Source organism: Necator americanus, chromosome IV, assembly GCF_031761385.1.
Source record: "Necator americanus strain Aroian chromosome IV, whole genome shotgun sequence".
Lineage (NCBI taxonomy): Eukaryota > Metazoa > Nematoda > Chromadorea > Rhabditida > Ancylostomatidae > Necator > Necator americanus.
In genome coordinates, this window is record NC_087374.1 from 17629619 (window position 1) to 17650139 (window position 20521).

The 20521-nt window shown below is 42.8% G+C and overlaps 6 protein-coding genes across 9 annotated transcripts; 2 read left to right on the forward strand and 4 right to left on the reverse strand.

The window, feature by feature from the left end:
* Positions 1–339: 339 nt before the first annotated feature.
* On the forward strand, positions 340–2903 carry RB195_001701 (uncharacterized protein; the record flags this gene model as incomplete). 2 transcript variants are annotated; one of them, XM_064198611.1, is made up of 7 exons in its annotated part: positions 421–672; positions 720–952; positions 1152–1269; positions 1320–1396; positions 1490–1629; positions 2188–2442; positions 2569–2903. In XM_064198611.1, the coding sequence occupies 7 exons, from the start codon at positions 421–423 to the stop codon at positions 2901–2903; spliced, it is 1410 nt and encodes a 469-aa protein (XP_064054492.1). The 2 variants fall into 2 exon arrangements, with proteins under 2 accessions (XP_064054491.1, XP_064054492.1); XM_064198610.1 differs by lacking the exons at positions 2188–2442; positions 2569–2903 and having other exon boundaries at positions 340–672; positions 1490–1682.
* On the reverse strand, positions 2191–2448 carry RB195_001702 (uncharacterized protein; the record flags this gene model as incomplete). Its single annotated transcript, XM_064198612.1, has 1 exon — positions 2191–2448. The coding sequence occupies one exon, from the start codon at positions 2446–2448 to the stop codon at positions 2191–2193; it is 258 nt and encodes an 85-aa protein (XP_064054493.1).
* Positions 2637–2903, forward strand: RB195_001703 (uncharacterized protein; the record flags this gene model as incomplete). Its single annotated transcript, XM_064198613.1, has 1 exon — positions 2637–2903. One exon carries the CDS (start codon positions 2637–2639, stop codon positions 2901–2903), a length of 267 nt encoding a protein of 88 aa, XP_064054494.1.
* A 3102-nt stretch (positions 2904–6005) lies between these two features.
* RB195_001704 (uncharacterized protein) lies at positions 6006–8201 on the reverse strand (the record flags this gene model as incomplete). 2 transcript variants are annotated; one of them, XM_064198615.1, is made up of 3 exons in its annotated part: positions 6006–6238; positions 6871–7070; positions 7822–8201. In XM_064198615.1, the coding sequence occupies 3 exons, from the start codon at positions 8199–8201 to the stop codon at positions 6006–6008; spliced, it is 813 nt and encodes a 270-aa protein (XP_064054495.1). The 2 variants fall into 2 exon arrangements, with proteins under 2 accessions (XP_064054495.1, XP_064054496.1); XM_064198614.1 differs by lacking the exons at positions 6006–6238; positions 6871–7070 and having other exon boundaries at positions 7818–8201.
* Positions 8202–8368: 167 nt separating this feature from the next.
* Positions 8369–8788, reverse strand: RB195_001705 (uncharacterized protein; the record flags this gene model as incomplete). The annotated part of the gene is made up of 1 exon (XM_064198616.1): positions 8369–8788. The coding sequence occupies one exon, from the start codon at positions 8786–8788 to the stop codon at positions 8369–8371; it is 420 nt and encodes a 139-aa protein (XP_064054497.1).
* A 4091-nt stretch (positions 8789–12879) lies between these two features.
* Positions 12880–19871, reverse strand: RB195_001706 (uncharacterized protein; the record flags this gene model as incomplete). 2 transcript variants are annotated; one of them, XM_064198617.1, is made up of 10 exons in its annotated part: positions 12880–13017; positions 14524–14596; positions 14729–14865; positions 14920–15061; positions 16285–16379; positions 16851–16909; positions 18222–18315; positions 18396–18488; positions 18581–18689; positions 19329–19471. In XM_064198617.1, the coding sequence occupies 10 exons, from the start codon at positions 19469–19471 to the stop codon at positions 12880–12882; spliced, it is 1083 nt and encodes a 360-aa protein (XP_064054498.1). The 2 variants fall into 2 exon arrangements, with proteins under 2 accessions (XP_064054498.1, XP_064054499.1); XM_064198618.1 differs by lacking the exons at positions 14524–14596; positions 14920–15061; positions 16285–16379; positions 19329–19471 and adding an exon at positions 19759–19871 and having other exon boundaries at positions 12915–13017; positions 18420–18488.
* Between the last annotated feature and the right edge of the window lie 650 nt (positions 19872–20521).

Consider the following 20521-nt stretch of genomic DNA (forward strand, 5'->3'; position numbering starts at 1 on the left):
GAACTTCAAGAAATTGTTGTACACCAACAAAGTTGCACTGCAGTGTGAGATGGATACTATATTCATACCTCGCACCTTAAAAAGTTTCCTGCTGCAAATCCTACCTCATGCCTCAAAGCGGCGCAGCGGTGACCCTGGCCGTCGAGCAGCTATGGTGGCGAGACTTCGTCTCGGCAGGTTCAACCATGCCACAAAGGTGTCCGGCTGGCGGCCGGTCCTTGGGCCAAGGCTACAGGCTAGCCAAATGAGGAGGTAGCACGACGATTCCGATGTCAGGCTGCTGGCTTGCTAGTGCGACAAGCCGACTGAGGACAACACCCCCGTCGCGTCATACTGCTAATGTCTACTATGTGTTCCTCAGAAGCTAGGGCATCCGCCAGAAGCGACGCGCATTGTCCTCGCCCGGGCAATGTGGCAAATATGCGAGGGCTACCGGCTAGAGGACGGAGCCGGCCAAAGAAGTTAGTCCGCCATCGCCAGCAACATCCAGTGCGCTTGGCAACACTTAACGTTGGGACGCTTACTGGAGAAAGTCGTGAACTGGCAGACAGTCTCAGAAAACGCCGTGTTGACATATGTTGTGTACAGGAGACTCGCTGGAAAGGTTCCAAGTCAAGGGAATTAGGCGATGGCTACAAGCTCATCTCCCACGGCACATCAAATCGCAATGGCGTTGGTATCATATTGAACGAGTCGTTTAGAAACAGCGTCACAGTCAGGTGGATCGACTATCGGATTGCCTGATGGCTGTAAAAGTAGAAACAGGAGAAGTGGAATTGCGAGTCGTCTCTGCTTATACGCCACAGGTGGACTGTAGTGAAGAAGAGGAGGCGTGCTTTTGGGAAGATCTGGAGCAGTACGTCCAATCCCAGGGATTGGAGGAGACTTCAACGGACATGTCACTTCTCGGAAAAACGGGTTCAAGAGTTGTCATGGTGGATACGGTTGTGGAGTTCGTAACGACGACGGGTTGCGAATCCTGGAGTATGCTGTTGGAAGTGACTTGATCATTGCTAACACGCAGTATCGGAAAAGAAAATCGCACTTGATCACGTACACAAGCGGTGGTTGTGAAACACAAATAGATTTTTTCTGGATCTTACTCCGATGAAATCGCCTACTTCTGCAGGATTCAAAAGTCATCTCTACAGACCATGTCGTTGCCCAACACCATTTGTTCGTCATAGATTTGAAAATCTTGGGGGAAAGGAAGAGAAATCCAAGGAAACACAGCGCATCAAATGGTGGAATCTGAAGGATCGAAAGGAGGTATTTTTCGCGTCCGTGGCTCCATCTACACTTCCCCACTCTACTTGTAGTGTGGAGGAAACGTGGTCGTCTACTTCCAGCCTTATACGCTTGACCGCGGAGAACACCCTGGGAAAGACGACTCTAGGTAAGCTCAAAGTACAAAAGGCTACGTGGTTTGGAATGAGGAAGTTCAGGCGGCAATTCATGAGAAGAAGTTCAAGTATAAGCTCTGGTGCAGAACACGTCAGTCTAAAGATCGGGGTGCTTACCTAGCGGCGACGAGGGAGGCCAAGAAGGCAGTCTTCAAGGCGAAGACGAACCGCTACAAGGCTGTTTACGACATGCTTGGTACCAGAGAAGGCGAGCGAGGAGCGTTTAGTCAGAGCGCGTCATCGCTCAACGTTGGATATAGAGCAGACCAAGATCGTTAAGGGAGCTGATGAAGCCGTTCTGCGCCATTCTGGTCACATCCTGGTGAGGTGGCGAAAGTATTACAATCACTTGTGTAACGAAGAGTTCTGTCATCCTCCTAATCCCAATTGTTCCCGAGGGTGCTGTTCTACCAATTACTGCCGTCGAAGTCAGTGCTGCCCTCGCAAAAATGAAGTCGAACAAGGCTTCATTTTTGCGAGGGCAGCACTAACTTCCGGTCCTGATGACATACCTGCTGATGTCTGGAAGCTGCTAGGAGATCGAGGGTCCGTGTGGCTCGCAACTCTATTTAATAAGATCGTTGCAGAAGGACGGACTCCAGACATTTGGCAAACTTCCGTGACCGTGCCTATCTGGAAAGGGAAAGGAGACTTTGCTGACTGCACTTCGTACAGGCGTATACGACTGCTGTGCCATACGATGAAGGTTTTTGAGCGTGTCTGAGGAAAATTGTCAGCGTTTCACTCAATCAGTGCGGTTTTCTGAAAGATTGGAGCACTATAGATGCTATCCATGCTGTCCGTATCCTTCTGGAGAAACATCGAGAGAAGAACCGCAGTGTGCGTCTTGCTTTTCTCGATCTCGAGAAAGCTTTCGACCGTATCCCACATGAGCTGTTATGGATGTCCATGAGGTCGTATAGAGTACCAGAAGAATATGTGCGGTGGACAAAGCTGCTTTATGCGAAGCCCACCAGCCTTGTCCGATGTGCTGCTGGAACAAGCATGCCATTCCCTGTACAAGTAGGGGTTCATCAGGGTTCATCCCTCTCACCTCTACTGTTCATACTGTGCATGGACACGATAACGAAGGAAATCCGGAAGCAGCATCCGTGGACTCTACTCTTTGCCGACGATGTCATGCTCGTCTCGAGATGATCTTCAGAAACAAGTAGTTGGAAAGATCAGCTGCAGCAATATGGATTGCGCCTCAACACATCAAAAACTGAGTACATGGAGTGCGGACCAAGGATAGAGGACGGTTCAATTCGTGTCGATGGCACCGAATTAAAGAAGGTGAACTGTTTCACGTACCTTGGATCCAAAGTGACTTCCACAGGCGACATTGATCAAGAAGGTCGAGCACGTGTTAATGAAATGGAAAATGAAAAGATGAAATGGAAAATGGCAACAGGCGTACTGTGCGACAGGAAAGTCCCTGTTCGACTGAAGTCGAAGATCTACAGGACGGTTGTGCGTCCTGTTGCCCTTTGCGAGTGATGGCCGACGACAAAAGCCTTGGAAAGAGTGTTGCACGCTATGGAGATGCGGATGTTGAGGTGGACGATGGGTGTAACACTAAAAGAGAAAGTTCCAACGACACTGTACGCTCCATCTTCGGCGTCGTCCCGATAACTGAGAAGATGAAGGAAGCGCGACTGAGATTGTTTGGTCGCGTCTGGCGGCGAGAGGAAGATTCTGTTGCCAAAACCGCTCTGAAGCTCGATGTTTCAGGAGTGAGGCCGCATGGGAGGCCAAAGATTCGCTGGTAAGGCTGTGTGAAGCTGGATATGATAGATGCACGTTTGTGTACGGCTGATGCAATGGATAGAACCAAATGGAAGACAAGAAGCAGAAAAGCGGATCCTGTAACAACTCTGGACAAACGCTAGGAAGAAGAAGAAGAGCACCTTAAAAAGTTCCCCTGACGTACTTCTATAAAATTCGGAGAGCGTAGTTTCCGCACAGTATGCGCATAAACATATAAAAGTGCACAAAACGATTTAACCATGTTTCTCCGTGAAAATGCACGGTAAAAGATCCAGCTATGACTGAACTATCGAGGGTTCGAATCCGTCTTAGTGCCAACGAAGCCTGTCATCCCTCCAGGTCGATAAATCAGTGCCAAAAAAAGAGTAAAATGTGTGGGAGGACAATACACTGGCTCGACACATCAGCTCTTTCTTGCAAGTAATTGCGCAGATTCAGGTTCCACATAGGTTGCGCGCACTCAGAAATTTCAAGCTATTCTAAACTGAAGTCGAACACGTGCATGCATCCAGATAGGGATCGACCAACGCAGAGCACTCTATTCTTCACTCTCGGTTAAGCCCTATTTGCTGAGCGCGACAAGCAGTTCGGAGTCTTGTCACTCTTTTTTCCATGGTTTATTACTACTACTTTTTATATAACAATGAATGCATGAGTAGGACAATGTAGTTCTTCCAAAATTTTTTTTACTGATTTGTACACTTAACATCTTAGTGCTTAGGGCTTTTTAAGGTTTGTAACGATTTAATTTTTGTCCTATTATTTTGTATAATTGTGAACGATTAGCATTGTTCATAGTTGTAATGCCATGAAAACCCTTTTCTCATTGATTAAATAGTTTCTATCGATTCCAGGACACCTGCTCAAAGACTTCACTCTGCAGGAGCTGGATTTCTGCCTACCTTTTTGTGTGGCTGTGAATAGCTAGCTTTCTTCTGAGATGAATCTACATTGGATTTTATCGCATTGAATTGGACACATTTTATCGCAAAAAATCTTTTTCCTGAACAATTATGCGAAGAAATTAAGGAAAAATTCAATCCCTACCGAATAGAATCATCGAGGCCCCCTAACACCATAAGAAAGGATAAAACTAGGGAAAAATATTTTGCTAAGACGACATTATCCTTTTTGCGCTGTATTTCAGGCAGAAGAATGAAAACTATGAGAAAGAGGCAGAAAAAGGCTTCTAGGCGATTGTCAGGCTTTGTGAGCAGAGGCAACGGTATGCCTTCACCCCGTACAACACGTTCCGAGTGATCATCATTTGAGGGTCATTAAGCCAAACCGAAGGTATGTCCCACGGTAGACTCATCTGACATTGACGATGGGATACAGGTGAGTCAGAAATTTGCGATCTTCCTAAGAAAAATTATGCACATACGAACATCGGTGAGGAACAGAACAAAATAAGGATACTGACTAACATCGCCAGCGGACGAAAAGCAGTCAAAAGCTGAATGAGCGGCTTTTTAGTGATGTTTTGTGGGATTTACATAAGTTCAGTTCATTTCTACTTTAAATTCAACGGCTGGACGAATAATGATTGTCAAATGAATAGGAGCATTTCGTTAATCGTATGGCTTTACTCTACCAACTGAAATAGGACGCAGACTAAACATTGTCCTCAACTTGTCGTACTCAGTGACGGTGCCATTGAAAAAGTTTATGTTTACGAACGCGAATTTCAAAATATTTGCGATGATTTACCTGGTGATTTGAACATTTCCTAGGATTTATGAAGTGCACAGCATGGAATGGACGAATTTCAGTTGCGCTCCATACTTCGAACTTTATCCGAGTGGGGACGAATGGAAGCGAAAGGTTTCATGAATGAGTCGAACGCCCTTACTCAGTCTTTTCAATAAGATTTTCTTGACTAAACTGGAAATTTCGATTAGGATGGAATGTTCTTGAAGTAGCTGAGCAAGCCAGTAGGGGACTTCACTCTGAAGATGTACAATTCCAATGTCTTTTCCCTCCGCTGTGTGGGAGTGAATACTTACCACGTCTTAGTAGCTTTAGTCCACATGTTTTGAGGGCCCGAACCTAGCAGCTTTACCCAGCTTTACCCCTTTTTCGGATGTAACTGTCTTTCAAAACAGTTGGCGGTATGACAATTTTTTTTTTGCAAAACAGAACTTAGAAATTACCTACGTGGTCTATAGATCAGGATACAGATTACATCGCATTAAAGTTTCGATTACAAAAGCATGTTGACCATAACTAGTCGGGTAACAGAACTCTTCCATCATCCATCCATCCGTGCATTGGACAGAGACAGTTTTGTACGGCACATACCGTCAGCATTGATCTACTTACGTAGATACATATATACTTAGATGGCTCGTCTTCACTGGACGTGCGGGCCTCAGCATCTCTTTCACTCGTTTCGTTCCCTCGCCATTGTCATCCAAGGTGTTCTCAAGTTTCGTGGGTGACGGAGACGAGATCCAGCTGAGTTCTCAGCTGGCCTATTCTTGTAGCGAACACATCATCGCGTCTCGTCGGCGGTATCTATCGAGAGGGTCTAGCATCTTTTGGGATTCTAGCGTTCTTTTCGTCCATTTATCGTCGATTCTTCTCATAATGTGACCGGCCCATCCATGCTTTGCCTTCGATACATATTCCGCTGTATCACGAAGGCTTGACATCGCTCGTATGTCGGAGCTGCGAAGACTAGCTAGGTGTTCTGTGCGTATCTCTCAAGGGCTGTGTGGGTAGTGAGTAACTTCCTAGACGTGGCAGCGATGTCTGCTCACGTTTCCGCTGCGTGAAAGAGCGCTGGAAGAACTGTCGAGTCAAACAAACGGGCACGAAGATCTTGGTCCGTTAGTTGGTGCGTAGCTTCCCTGACGTGTGGGCGAATGCTGCCCATGCTGCTCTCATCCTTCTATTCACTTCTTCCTTCGAGTCGTCTTCCATGTTCATAGAGCGTCCGAAGCATACAACATACAACATACAACGAAGCTTCAACAATTTGGGAGCCCTCAAGTTCCTCCGTCCTCGTAGTAGGCGTTCTTCATGAACTGTGCCCTCTTTCTGTTTATTCGCAGTTTTATTCTCTGAACTGTCTTGTCCAATTCTTTGAACATTGTCTCTGGTTCATTGGTAAAGTGGATGAAGTATAAAGTGTCCGGCGTTCATCAATCCACTTAAGATGCCATCCCACGTTCACTCCAATTCAGAATTGTTTGAGGTTTGCGAACGTGTAACTGGCCTATACAATGACTTGCGATGGCTAGCCGATGTGTCAAGTCAGTGTTTTTATTCTCCCAAACAAGTCTGGTACCAATTTATCGACCCGGGAGGGATGAAAGGTTTGGTGAGCACTAGGGCGAGTTCAAATCTCCGATCGATCGTGCAGAGAGCGAAACCTCTAACCGCCACACTACACCCGCCTTGCTTCATTGGTACTTCTGGAAAATAGAACAATGTCGTCCGCAAAACGAAGATTGGAGAGGAGTCTTCCATCAACACATATGTCACTGTCACGTAATCACTTTTTTTTTACCAAGAGAGTGACTTCATTATCCATTGCAATACAGCCGTAAGCAGCTTCGGCGATATAGTATTGCCTTGTCGTACCCTATCTCCAACAAGTATGGTGAGGGGGCGGTGGAAGACCTGTGTCGTAGTGGTGCATCGATCGTAGCAGTATTGTCCTCACTTACATACATCCACGACACGTCCCCACCTTGATCAACAAGCGCTGGCAGTATTGCATTCCTTTGTACGCTGTCGAAAGCGTTCCCATAGTCGACCAAGGTTAGAGCAAGGGGCAGGCGATATTCCCTAAAAACCTCTATGCCTCTCGATACCGTCTGGGTATGGTCCAAGCAGCTGAACCACTGACGAAATCCAGCTTGTTCTTGAGGCTGGGCTCCATCCAGCGTCCTAGATATGCGCGTGAAATATGATCTTTGTGAATACTTTGTATAACACGCTCACTAAGAATATCGGACGGTAGTTTCGAAATCGCTCTCAGTCACCATTCTGATGGATAAGAATGGTTCGCGAGGTCTTTCACTGATCTAGGATGGTTTTTTTTTCTGAAGGTAGGACGTCATGTGCGCCGCTAAGATTACATAAAGTGGATGGCCACCAGGCCGAAGAACGTCTGCAGATAAAATCAGATCCAGGGGCTGTTTCACGCTTTTGATACCGACCCGTACTTCCGAAGAGAGAATTCGTGGTGGAGCTTAACCAGTGGGATGATCGGGCCTGACACAGGTGTTGATTAACCAAAAAGGTTTGAGTGGAAACTCTTCACAATGATGTCCATGTCACGGAGAGAAGAAATGCAACTCCCGTTTTCGATCAGCAAAGCTGCTAGAGTAATATTATATACGCGCAGATCCCTGCAGCACTTCTTTGGACTTGTCCTCCTTTGTGCTGCATCCAAAATATTTTTATGCCTGTGCTTTTTTTTCATTGTCATTTTATGTATTTATTTATTTTTATTTTACTTTTTATTGAAAATTCTGCTGCAACGTCTTTCTGCGGTTAGTATTAGCTGCTAACCCCTCAATTTGCATTCGGATAAACCCTCAAAGTCCTTCTTCTTTCCAACAACTTCTGGGTTTTCTTTGAAATTCGATCCGAGTTTGTTGTGAGCGACTTCGAGGCACGTTCACTACAGGCTCACAGTCTTCTGAGCAGCAGGTCGTAGTCTACGTTCGGGTCCTCCTCGATGTGCCAGTCACCTTTGGACAAAGAGTCCTCTAGTACGCAATCGCAGAAAACGACTTCTTTCTTTCCTCTTCGACTACACGACTTCGTATTCCTCCGCTGATAGCAGATGTTCTTTTCCATCATGTGGCAAAGTCGCATTTTTGCACGAAGGAGACGATGATCAGAACATTTAGAAAAGGATGGTGTTACTGCGACATCATATAGACACCACCTTCGGTTGGTGAGTATGTGTTCAATCTCCGCACGAGCCGTGCCATTGGGTGATTCCCATGTCCACCGATGATTTTTCTTCATGAGCAAACAACAGTCCGGTGAGGCTGTTACCGTTTTCATTCCGGTCGTCTAGTCCAAATATTTCGATCTTGTATTCCTCTCCTAGTTTTGCGTTGAATTCATCGACCACGAATTTGTGGATGGTCTTCTTGTTGAGGACCACTTTCCCCAGCTCTTCTTGAAACGCATCCAATTCGATGATGGGTGCACAACAAAACCAACACTGTCTACATTTCGCGACAGGATCTTCTCTCCGGCAATGAGAAGTGTACACGAGTGTCACTCATCTGTCGGACGTGGCTCCTTCTGCTATTGGTCTCTTGCAGAGCAATTACGCAGAACTCTATGCGCTCTACAGCTCCGAGAAGAGCATGCAGGTCTGCGTCTGTGGAATCTGTTCTCGCGTTGCAAGTACGTAGTCTGAGGCAATCTAAATGGAGAATCGTCCGTATGTCGTCTCGGTCTAGAATCAAAGATGTCATGAGCAACCTGAGATTTGATCGCCTCTTATCGGTCGGTTTATCGTGCGACGTCTGAGACGGCAGGGCCCACTGTGCCGAGTACTGAGGCAGTGAATATGTTGGATTGGCAAAAAGACTTTTTCCCAAACTAAGCGGTCCTGCCACGGCAAGCTTAGCTTTGTCCATAGGTCGTTGCCCAACCTAAATGGATTAGGGAGCCATCTTGCGACATTTTGCCAAGACGGTAGTGAATGTTAGCAGTGGTTTACTTTTAGCTAGGCTTCGGATTCCGAGAAGTCGGTATGTCGGATGTCTCGAACTCCTTAACAACTTAGGAGACCGTGCCAGAGGACGTATCTCCGCTGTGCAGCGCAGTCCGAGTCACCTCAACGCCAACGTGAGGCGGTGAACCGTTGTGACGGTAGATCTACTAAAATCATCAAATTGTGATCTTGAAGATGCCCAAAATGTGCTCTGGTGCATCGAGCATTCGACGAAAATGTTGTAAAGATTCTGATGTAAGAAACGTTGCAGTGCATTGAATGATGAAGTCGTGAATAAAAGTAATGAATGTGTGGCTACGACGACACAGTTGACTGGCTTTTTATCCTATGCGCTCCCTTACGAAGATACATGGCCAACTAAATGCTACCGTAATCAATTGTACAGCAGTGTACATAGCACTTTTCGCAGGACCTAACCATCGTCTATCGTCGGCACCCACAAGGTTGTTCCATGGTCGCTAGTAGGAGCCGTCAATGGTCGGGCAAATTAAGGAATTCGCATAAATACTGCACCGTAGAGGTTGACCTGAAATCAGTAACTCCTGTATTCTTTCGAATTGATTGAGAGGAACTGCTCCATTTTTGATCTTGAAAAATACAGTTTAGATCAGTGTCACTGTTGTTTTTTTTTGTTTAAAACGGTGGAATAAACGAACTTTTCTCTGCGTTGTTCGGAAGAGACGTCATTTTTTTATTTCCATGATTTTTGTGCTTAAGTTTCCCATGAGATTTCAAGAAAGTTGGGGAACAAGTTGAACTTCACAAGCTGCTACAGCCGGAATAGAAACAGTACAGCTTTGTATTCACCCACTTGTTCTTTCTATTCACCCATTTCTAAATTTGACAAGGATGGAATATGCTAGAAGTTGGTCATCTGCGGTGCCATGCTTTTAGGTACGCACTTTTCTGTAGAAGATAAGCTGCTCGTGACTTTTTGCGTTTGTTCGACACCATAAAGCAAAATTTCGCGTGCAGAAAAAAGTCAATTAGCTGTGATTTGCACTTCTGTGCGACGCAAGGAGTACTCAGGTGAATTCTTCCAGTTAACCTTATCCTCTCTTTTTTTGGTTTTTGTCAGAGATGCTAGACATTATTCCGTTAAGAAGCGAATTTTACGAATAATCCAGCGTAATTCATTTCAGTAGTACTGAAGAAAAACTGAGAGGAATGTCCGAATTCCCCCTTACTCATTTGATGCGTTTTTCTCATAGCACTTCAGTGAAATGATACGGAACTCGGAATTTTTTTATACTTGATCCTCTGAAAGATTTGATGAAGGTCAAAACGATGGGAAGTAATTGTAACAAAAAACAACAGTAGTGATTTTGAAGCTAGAGGGGTGTAAAGATAATCAATAGTGTTATTAGTTCATAAGGATGGAAGATATTTTGTTCTATAGCGAATAGGAAAAATTAATAATCTCAACAGAATCGGTTATGTTAGAAAGAGTTTGGAATGAAGAAAAGGTCTAGTTGAATTGTTTTGAGGATTCGGAATTCGCAAACGTTTTGAGAACTGTTTCTTTTACAGCCGTTCAATAAATTGGCATATGAAGCAGATCATCAATATGATAAGAGTCTGAAAAAATCAGATTTTGACTGCACTGCCCTATGTAAAGGAAAGAACGAATGTCGTTGAAATAATTTTTGCACTTGCGCAATGAACAATTTTCCAGACCGCCGTGGAAACTGACAAGCGTCAAAGCGCTGTTTAAACGACCTTTTGTATTTCTGCACTTGCTATACGCACAAACGCTCAAACCACAGGATACATTCCTTAGGTTTACACCGTTGTTCTGTTGTGGTACGCGATCAAAAAATTGTTCTCTGAGTTACCGCTCATTTCTTCCTTTTTCCTCCTAGTAGCTGAGGAAATTTGAAGTGAAGGGAAAAAATAGGAAATAAGCAAAATGACCATAGACATGTGCTGTAATGATCGGTTTGCAAAAATTCAGGTTTGAGTAGTGTTATCTTGATTTGAAACGATTTTTGAGCTACTATTTGGTTAATATTTTTATAATCCTTATATACCATACACTAGTTATTTGATGACGAATTACTCTGGATGGAACTCCTCCCAAACTTGGAGATCCGTCAAAGAAAAAAATTCATTTCATTGAAATCCAATAAATAATAGTTAAATAAACAATCCTGAATAATAATATGTGCAGTAAGTAATAAAGATTTCACAAGATTTTATTTAACTATAATTTGTCAGCCTTATTGACTTATCTACTTCATTTTATCACTTCTAAAAAAGCTACAGTACTGCCCCGCAGTTCCGATCTAAAGGTTTCACAAAAAATAAATGGATTCATTTTTGCGATTCAAAGAAAGGGAAAACACGCTCAAAACAACATGGGTTCTTTCAATGGTACAAGAGGAGTAATTTCCGTCACGGAAAAAAATAAGTGGATTTTGGAGGGAAGGAATTGAAGTGGAAGGGGTTGTAGGAAATGAAAGATTAAACTTTAATTGACAACTTTTTGTCTTAAAATTGAAAAATAAAAGTTATATAGATTATTGCATTATTAACGGAATGACATAAACCTTCATTTTTACCCCAATCTTAATATTTGCCTATTATTATACTATTATATTATCACACGGTCCACGGTGCATGGAACTGTGTGCCGGACGTCTGAGTAGAAAAATTATCGCATGTTGAGCACGAAATTCTTTTGGGAGTTGTGATGGAGAATCGGCGAAAAGAATAGCATATACCGTCTGGTGGGGGATTCATGCTTGTCCTCCTAGCAAAGCGATTGATTACACCAAGGCAACCACTGTGCAACCAGGTTATGTAACGTTGCAGCTGCATAAAAACTGTCCACAAATGGAGCATACCCAAAAAGAAGAGCAAAAATGATTGCCTGTCACTATTGTTCAGATCTTGAAATCAGCGTCGATGGTCGCAGTGAAAAGTATGGAAAAACGCTGAGAAGTTTCCTAATCCTTAGTGTTACGTCAATTCATTAACTTTCTTGTTCAACTGATGTGTCGATATTAGCGCCGGCGTTACTCTGATGGATGTCTTTTTTCTTTGAATCTTTGTTGAAAAGCGTTATCTCTAAAGATATCACCCAAAAGGAAAATATCTGATAAAGTTTTTTAAAGTCTCCAAAAGTTCTCATTCTGAATGACTAAAAGTTTGTGCAGAAGTCATTCTTGTTACTCTATTCCTTAGCTATTTCAGTCCGGGACAGTGTCTGAGATCTCAGATGTTCACCTTACGTAAGTAATCCCAAATCTTAGCTTATTTAGCTGCTTGTTTCCGATCACCCACTTAACTGGACTTAAACATTCTTCGGAAACCCCTTAGAAACTGTATTGATGACTTCTTGTGCAAAGCTCTCTGCTTAACCTGTTCTAGAGCAAAAAAATTTAAAAAATGTATTGATGCCGTCAGAAGATTCCCCATTATTGCAGCAGTGCTGGATTTTCACATTTCCATGCTGCTTTGGTGTTTGATCACTAACAAGTTTTAGTAACGCGAATGGAACCATCTAGCAGAGCAGTGTAACCCGCTGCACAGATTTCGAAAAACCTTTCATGAACTAGAGTGGAACTGAACTTGATAAATTTCGTACCATTCTTGTTTTACTAGCAACATTCATTGAAGTCGTTTCATTCGACGGATCTTAATTGGTTCCCAAAAATCAAAAGGTTGCAGAGTTGTTCACCAGGTCAGCATATCTTCGAAAGAAGTGAATCGGCGATTATTGCACAAATTTGATTACTGCTGTGATTGCTGAATAAAAACTCCAAATTGACTTTAAAATTCGTGCGACATTCTGCACTCAAGCAGAACTGTAATCAACGCTTTAGATATTTTTTGTTATTTTTCGATTTAAATGCTCTTTAACAATATACCTAGAGTATTAAAGTAATTAAATGGGCGTTTTTTTGAATTTCGAAACAAAAGTTCAGCGCGATCACAAATATATCTGTTGAAAGACCAATTTCTCATAAGATTTAATGACATAGAGAACAATTATGACGTTTCAAAAGGAGCTTCTTTCTGATCATTTACTGCTGAACGTCGAGCATTTTCGCAAGTTCGCTTCTGAAATCTTCTGGTATTTCCTCCAGAAGATCGTTGTTGCGTTGGACCATTTCGCTGAGAGCTGTTCTGAAAAGAAGCATGACTTCACATGCGCCATTGGATCCGTGCAAATTAAGTTTAAAAAAAACAAAAAAAAAATCAAACAAATGACTTAAGTAAGGCGGCAACTGGAGAAGAAATTTAGTCATAAACAGTTTCAATCAGTAGAGCACTGTAACGACGAGGTAATAATTGCCGTACAAAGATTACCATTTGACTTGGTCCAAAAATGAGAGAACATATGCGGGCGGGAGGAAGAGATGAGGTTGTAGATTGCGGGACCCGGGATGGTTTTGCTCATCCCTTCTTAATCATCGTAAAAACGGCATGGAAGACGTTCTTACGACGATTTCACTTGCAACACGCTGCTCTTGTGCACTCGCCGCGAGTGCGATCGGTCGAAGTTCAGTGATGTCTTCTCAGCAGTCTGTTCAAGTGAAACCAACGAATGTGCTGTTGAGGGGACCGGAGAGGCATGTTCTAACGTACCTCGTTGGGACTAAAGCGGTTTCCATCCCTTCTTTCAGGACGATTAGGAAGAATTGGGCGGAGCCACGGTCGCTCTCGTAATCTACATCCCGATGAACATATTTGACCACAGCAACCCCAACACCGCAAGCTTCGTGATACGTTGCTTTAATCGGCGGACTGATATTACTGCCAGACGGTTGCCCTATCTTCGACGAGGTATATCATTCCCTAACATGTGTTTAATCGGCCTTTGTGACCTACAACAGGGGCTTGGACAGAATCCACCCTTTCCTTGCCATTCCTCACCCTTCGAAGCTTGGAAGCTTGGCGCCTCGTCAGAACACCAAGTATTCTCAGCAATCGACCATGTCCGGGAGTTCATCGTGAAACAGAAAGTTGCTTCCAAAAGTCTCGTGCTGCCTTTGAGCGCCAATTTGGTTTGAGAGTTCCAGACGACAACACCTTTTTGCAGCATATGGGTAACTACGGAATAGAAGTTATTGTAGTTGTCATGCGAATTATATCACTCGTATATGCCCAGAGCGTAAACTCAAATTACAGACTGCGTTTGTATCAGACTTTTATACACGTTTTTTATATCGCTTTATACACGGCTCCACATGGTGCAAATACTGGAGAACATAATTGTTGGACTGGTCAAGCAATAGGTCCGGGTCATATGAGCTCATCGAAGACGCACCTTGTGCCGTCGGGCTAAGGGAGGAAATGATAGTTTGCAGGCACTGGAATATCCTGTTACTTCTATCCTTGGCAGTTCGTCCTCCTTTGCTCACAAGTGCTTTATGATACTAGGGGCATATGCTCTGGTGTTCCTCACCACGTCCTGCGTGCTGCGATGGAAGCGAGAATGAAGCGCAAGGGACGACCTTTATAGCTACGGAACCAATAAGACCCGCACATCCACGAATGCTGCTCGGACGGCGACGGAAGTCCTTCAAGATGCTCCAACGGAAGTCGCACGAAATCACGCCTGCCTCCGCTGTGCTTGGTTGATGGAACACTTGCTGCAAGTTTCCTCAAGCTGCGAAGCCCGAAACGCACAGCGAGAAGGACGACCTGAGAGAAAACGGCGAAAAGAGCTCGAGCCAGCGCATCATTTTGATCTGAACCTTCACTGCAATATGAGAATAAGAGGAGGGAATGAGAAAACCTGGTTACTCCCCTACTCTCCCAGTTCATTTGAAGTTTTTGCAATTAATAGGGGAAATATCACTGAAAAAACAGGTAGAACTGCCTTACTACTCACTTTTTAATCGTTTCTCCAAGCACATCGCAATTTGGGCGCAAAGCTAGCAGCAACCATGCTGCGCTAGCGCAAACCGCTCGGACGGCGCTGCAGATGCGCCAGTGAAGTAGCAGATCCGGTGTGAGGTTAGCGTCCTTCTGAATGAATCATCTTTTTTCAGCTGTAAAACATCGCTAGTAGTATTGACGAACCACCGCTGGAGCTATAGATTCGTCAAAACGAATGCACGCAGCACTTGCAATTAAACCGATCGACCAAAGTATTATGCCGATGACTCCGTCATGAGATAATGTCTTCTTGATGCCTGTCACGCTCCAACCGTAAAAGGCTGTCCTAAAGAGCAATAAGTGACTTTTTCTTTGGGGAAAACAAAATTTCTTTTTCTGTTACAGTGCTTTAATGCTGATATTCTAGTTCCCAGAGATATCGTTGCTCCATAACGAAACAGAAATAAGACAAGATGTCCCCGTCTTTATGGGGTTTACACGAACTTGTCAAATAACTAAGAAACTAATGTAATTCGCAATGCCTTTATCATAGTAGTGCTTTTCCTGACATGAACGATGCATATATTTGTAAATTTATACCTAATGGCAGCGTATAACGATTATGTGCAATTGTGGTGCGGAACCCACAACGAAAGCATAGAGTTCGGGTGATAGCTTATCCTGATCCTAACGTCGTTCCGCTCATCTTTCCCTAACCGTTGTTAAAAATTATGCCGTTTTTACGGCGATTTCAGTTGCAACGCGCCACTCTTCTATACGCGACGCGTACAAGTGCGAGCGGTCGAAGATCAACTATGTCTTCTCACCAGCCTCTTCCATGAGTAGGCTGTTGAGGGGACCGGAACGTGTGCATGAAGGAGCTTTCTAACGTGCCTCGCAAGAGCTAGAATGGTCGTCACGACGTCTTTACGACCATCAGGGAAAGATGAGCAGGATCACCCTGTGTTTTGCAATCTGCCATCCGAACTGCGTTAAGAGGTTTCGTTGCGATTGCGCAGTCGATCGATGGTTCGAAACGGCTCTAACACGAATTAATCCGTCCCCCTCAGGTGAAAACCCTGACTTCACACATCGACTAGCCCGGCAAAGTCACTTTAGAGGCTGGACGCGCATTCGTAAAGCTCAAGCAGTTCTGAATTGACGTGAAGGCGTTGGCGCATTCCAGGCGGATTCGTTAGCGCGAGACATTTTGTCAGACACACCCTACATACACTCTTTGCTATTTGGAATGCGTAACCTCTACGATATCTTGCAGTATGCGACTTCCCTCAACACCAGATACATCAATCACTAACTTTTCTTTGAGTAAGCTCAGTAACGTTCACTATAACAATCAGAGTTGAACTCATTTCCCAACTGTCAGACATCTAAGGAAATCTACAAATTCAGTTATGAGGCGCATTCAGTCTGATGGATTTTCACTTGTGAAGATGCCGGTCTCTCCACAGCTCATAGCGTCTCGTCCTTTTCTCGGCGGCCGCCCCCTCTTCCAGCTTCGCCGAACTGTACGATAGTCGAATTTCATACCTATGTGTTCTTATTACTTACCGATCTGTTGCCGCCACACAACCAATGGTGAAGCAGACGAGAAAAACGACGTGCACGGGTAAACTCATCCAACGATATCCATGTAAGAGAAGCTCCTAGATACTGTCTTTTTTCTTGGAAGTCACCACTATCAGAGAAAAGAATGTTTTGTTCCACTCTATTCTATAAATTCTGAACAACTAATGTCATTAGAAGGAAGCAAAGGAAAATTTGTACTTACAACTCCAACTTTTAAAAAATTGTAAAACTATCTTTTAAAATTATTATTAGTTCTGGTTTTGATAGAGAAGTGCTTTACTTATTTTCAAGTATATTTTTCTCCAAAGTGTACTCGAGTTGTTTCAACACTTTTGAATATTTTCAAATGTTTTTTTAAAATCTTATAGTGGTGTATACGAAAGAGCGAATGTAAAAAAGTCAAAGGCGAAGTGCGTGATGTGAGGTCTGGATTTTAGCAGTGCAATTACTTTTTTTCGTGGCGTTTACATATATTTATTTTTTGTTTGTCTTCAATCATCGTTACGTTTTTCTATTTATTCGATTTTTAACGGCGGTCACCAACATACCTCATCAGCGAAGTTGAATGCAAACACAGCTTCCGCAACAGTCAATCCAGAGAGAAAACCTGGAAAATTCGGAAATTATGTAGTATAGAATAGGCAATTTCGTTACTTTTCGACTTCTGTGAGTTCACTTCCACCTCTCGCACAAATTTATTTCCCAAATGTGGGGGGTTGCAAAGCAAAGAAAATAGAAGGAAGCGCAGTCTTTGAGAATTGATCACTGCAACTAAAAATAAGATGGGGAATTTCTAGGCAGTAATTTCAAAGAATCTGGTAGAAGTAACTTTTAAGCAGGTTACAGAATTTTCAAAGAAAAATTAAATCCATGTCTTGCTCGGGCGTCCATGCTTCAATTTTGAATCCGCCTCATTAGATCCGGAACCAGGGTTTCTATCCTCCCAGACAAGTCTGATACCAAGTTATCTATCCGGAGGAATGAAGGGTTTGGTTGGCACTAGAGCAGTTTTGAACCATCGTCCGTGTGGCTGCAACGGCCTCTGACCGACTGCGCCACCACTATTATATACTACTTACTATATGTAACATATATATGTTATATGTATGACGCGGAAAAAGTGCTATGAGAAGGAGGATTTTCAATAAGAAACAAAAAGTAGCCATATAAACTTGGAGTTAGCAAGATCACCTTGCATAATCATCGCGACGTTATGAAAATTATTCTGGAAGGAATACGCAACAGCCACATCAGGATGTTTAGATGAGATAAATCCGATCACCGATGAAAAGATGTTGTTCTGCACTTTTTTCATCCCGATTTCTTGCTGTCTTTCGAAGAGGTTTTTCTTCATCGCCCGAAATTTTCCTGTAACACAACTTTTGATCTTTCACTAAGTTCCATTGGATCTAAATGTTTTTGATACTTATAAACGCGACCCTCGATGAGTTTTCATTTCCAGGAATGAAACTATTCGACACTTTGAATTGAACTTAAAACTCTTCTTTAATTTGTTTCTTTTTTTCTTTCTATCGACCCTGAAATGAAGAGCAACGCTCACAAAATTACTGCCCACGTTGCCTCATCCGCTTTTTGCAAACGTATTGTTGGTGCGTTCCTTTCAAATGAGTGCTGTTGAACTTCTTCGGAAGTTGCATGCTGTCATGAATGCTTTCTATTCAGCTCTTTTCGTAAGGTTTGTCACGAAATTCATTGAGAGAGGGAGAGCGCGAGAGTAACAGATATGCGCTCAGATAAAGAAATCAAATAAGTTGTAACATGATTCAATTGTGCTTTCAAAACAACTAGCAAATAGATTCAACCAGTTTAGGTTGATTGAAACCTTCTCCTGTTCTTTTTTCTTTAACCGCTCTTTTTTTGAAAAAAAAAAAACTCTTTGAAAAAAAAAACTTTCTCACCGTCCTTTTCCACATAAACCATTGGTTCGCTCTTAGGAGTTTGGGACACTGAGGCAGGTGGTATTGTCTGGACATTTCTTCTAATCAATTCGCTCTGAAATAAAGCTCCGAAAACATGCCCCCAAAGGAAGATTAAGGCCTACTCCGAAAACATGCCCCCAAAGGGAGATTAACCTTGCAACTATGAACCGAACCGACCTCTTGTCGTCTGACCAAGCCGCGGAAAGCTCGTTGGAGCACGCTTTGGACCGTCGTTTCCGAAAGTTCCTAGAAAATTGCAACCAACGTTTTCAGTACACTACCAGCTGAATGTAAGAAAAATGGGAAAATTTCTAAAAAAAAAAAAGTACAACACTTACTGCTTGCCTCTGAACTTGCTCCTGTGATGAAGCGTGCTTAACTCCTTTTACGACTTCTTCACTGCTGCTGGACGCACTATTCTCAACAGGAGTGGACACCAAACGAGAGCTAAATCTTTCTTTTTCATTTTTAGATGATTCATTGATGCGTCACGGGATTTTTCCACGCGGAGATCATTTAAGCTACCGTTGGCGGAAGGTTTTGAAAAGATGTTCTTTTTTTCCGCATAAGGCACATATGTTTTTAGGTGTTTTTTTCTTCAGTCCACCAAAATTAGTCCGTATGATATGAGAACACGTGACGGATGAAGCACATTCATAACTTATTATTTCTAGAAGGCACATATGTTTTTAGGTGTTTTTTTCTTCAGTCCACCAAAATTAGTCCGTATGATATGAGAACACGTGACGGATGAAGCACATTCATAACTTATTATTTCTAGAAGCTTTACTCTCTTCAATTTGTAGTCAATAAGGGTCAGTACGATGCAAAGAGCCTACTCACTCACTACAGAAAGCGCTTCAAAAAATTTGTGGGAGTACGGCGAGGAAATGACGTATTTAAGCGGAACAAAAGAAGAAAAAGTGGAGACATCAGCGTGTGGCTGAAGTGACCTTGAAGAGACCAATAAAATTTTTAAAAATGCATATCTTTATAGGATGACAGCAAAGAAATAACTGCAATAATTTGTTGATCAATTATTTAATAATGCAGAAATTTGTGCTGTGAAAAGCCATGCTGACTTACGTTGATGCTCCGCTGTATGATGTGGCCGCTTCCGAGTCCTCTCGTTGATCACTTCCACTGCTCTGCTCAAAAGAGGCACATACATTCAGGAGAGACGATTTTGAAGGGAAAATAGGCAAATAAGGATGGTTGTGCCTACGCATTTCCTTATTCTTATTAGTCTTATCCTACAGTTCCATATTTCTGCTCTTTTTTCTCTTGAATTGCTCGACTCAGTCGTAAAGGTGGTTGATTATATGATCATTTAGATTTCTCTTCTAAGAGCTGTCTTCTGCATTTTTTTGAACAGAACAATTCCCCGAGATGGAAAAAAAAATCAGCTGATCTTATTTCGTTTAATTTTGGGAGAAGAAAAGACCAGAAACAGATTGCTGTTGGAAGTAGAGAGAAAACGCTGTAATTTGCTTCTGAACAAGATTTTCACACTAACCTCTTGGTCTCGTTGTGCCATTTTGGGGTAAGGACTGACAGAGCTACTTCACCACGCAGGAAAGCAGGGGTTGCTAAGCGACCGCATAAACTGCGCGGTTGAAAGGCGCACATTCACTCGAAATTTCGTCTTCGGCTCAGAAGGTGAAACGAACGAAACGTTAATGAATGTTTTTTCTTATTTCATCTCACTTGATGAAGAATTTCATATCTTTTTTCAACAAAACAGTAGAAAAATGAGCTCACACGAAGATTTTTCAAACGTTTTCCAAGATAGACGAATGGGAATATAACAAGGAATGAACTTTAATCCCAATAACTGGTCTTTAAGAAATTCTGTGAACTGTACTTCTAGAATTTACACTGTATTTTTTGAACTCTTTTATTTGCAACAAATACCTCACAAATAATAAACATTGTGGCACTATTATCACAACAACTGTGGCGAGATTAAAAACCGAGATGGAACAAGTAGGGAGGATATTGTTAAGTGTCAGCAGTAGAAAAAAAATCGTATGATTCAAACAAGAAAGATAAGGAAAAGAATAACAAAAAAAGCGTTGTGCAGCCTAAAAAGAAGTTCTTCTAATTGATCACGAGAACGTATATAAAATGAGTAGAACATAAGTTTTTATGATCGGATTAAGAATTTGTGTTCCGCTAATGCATAAGTAAGGTCACTAGACACATTACTGAATGGGAATTCATGACGAAAGTAGTGTTCAGACGTGCAATTGTTGACAGTAACTATTTTTGGAAACGAA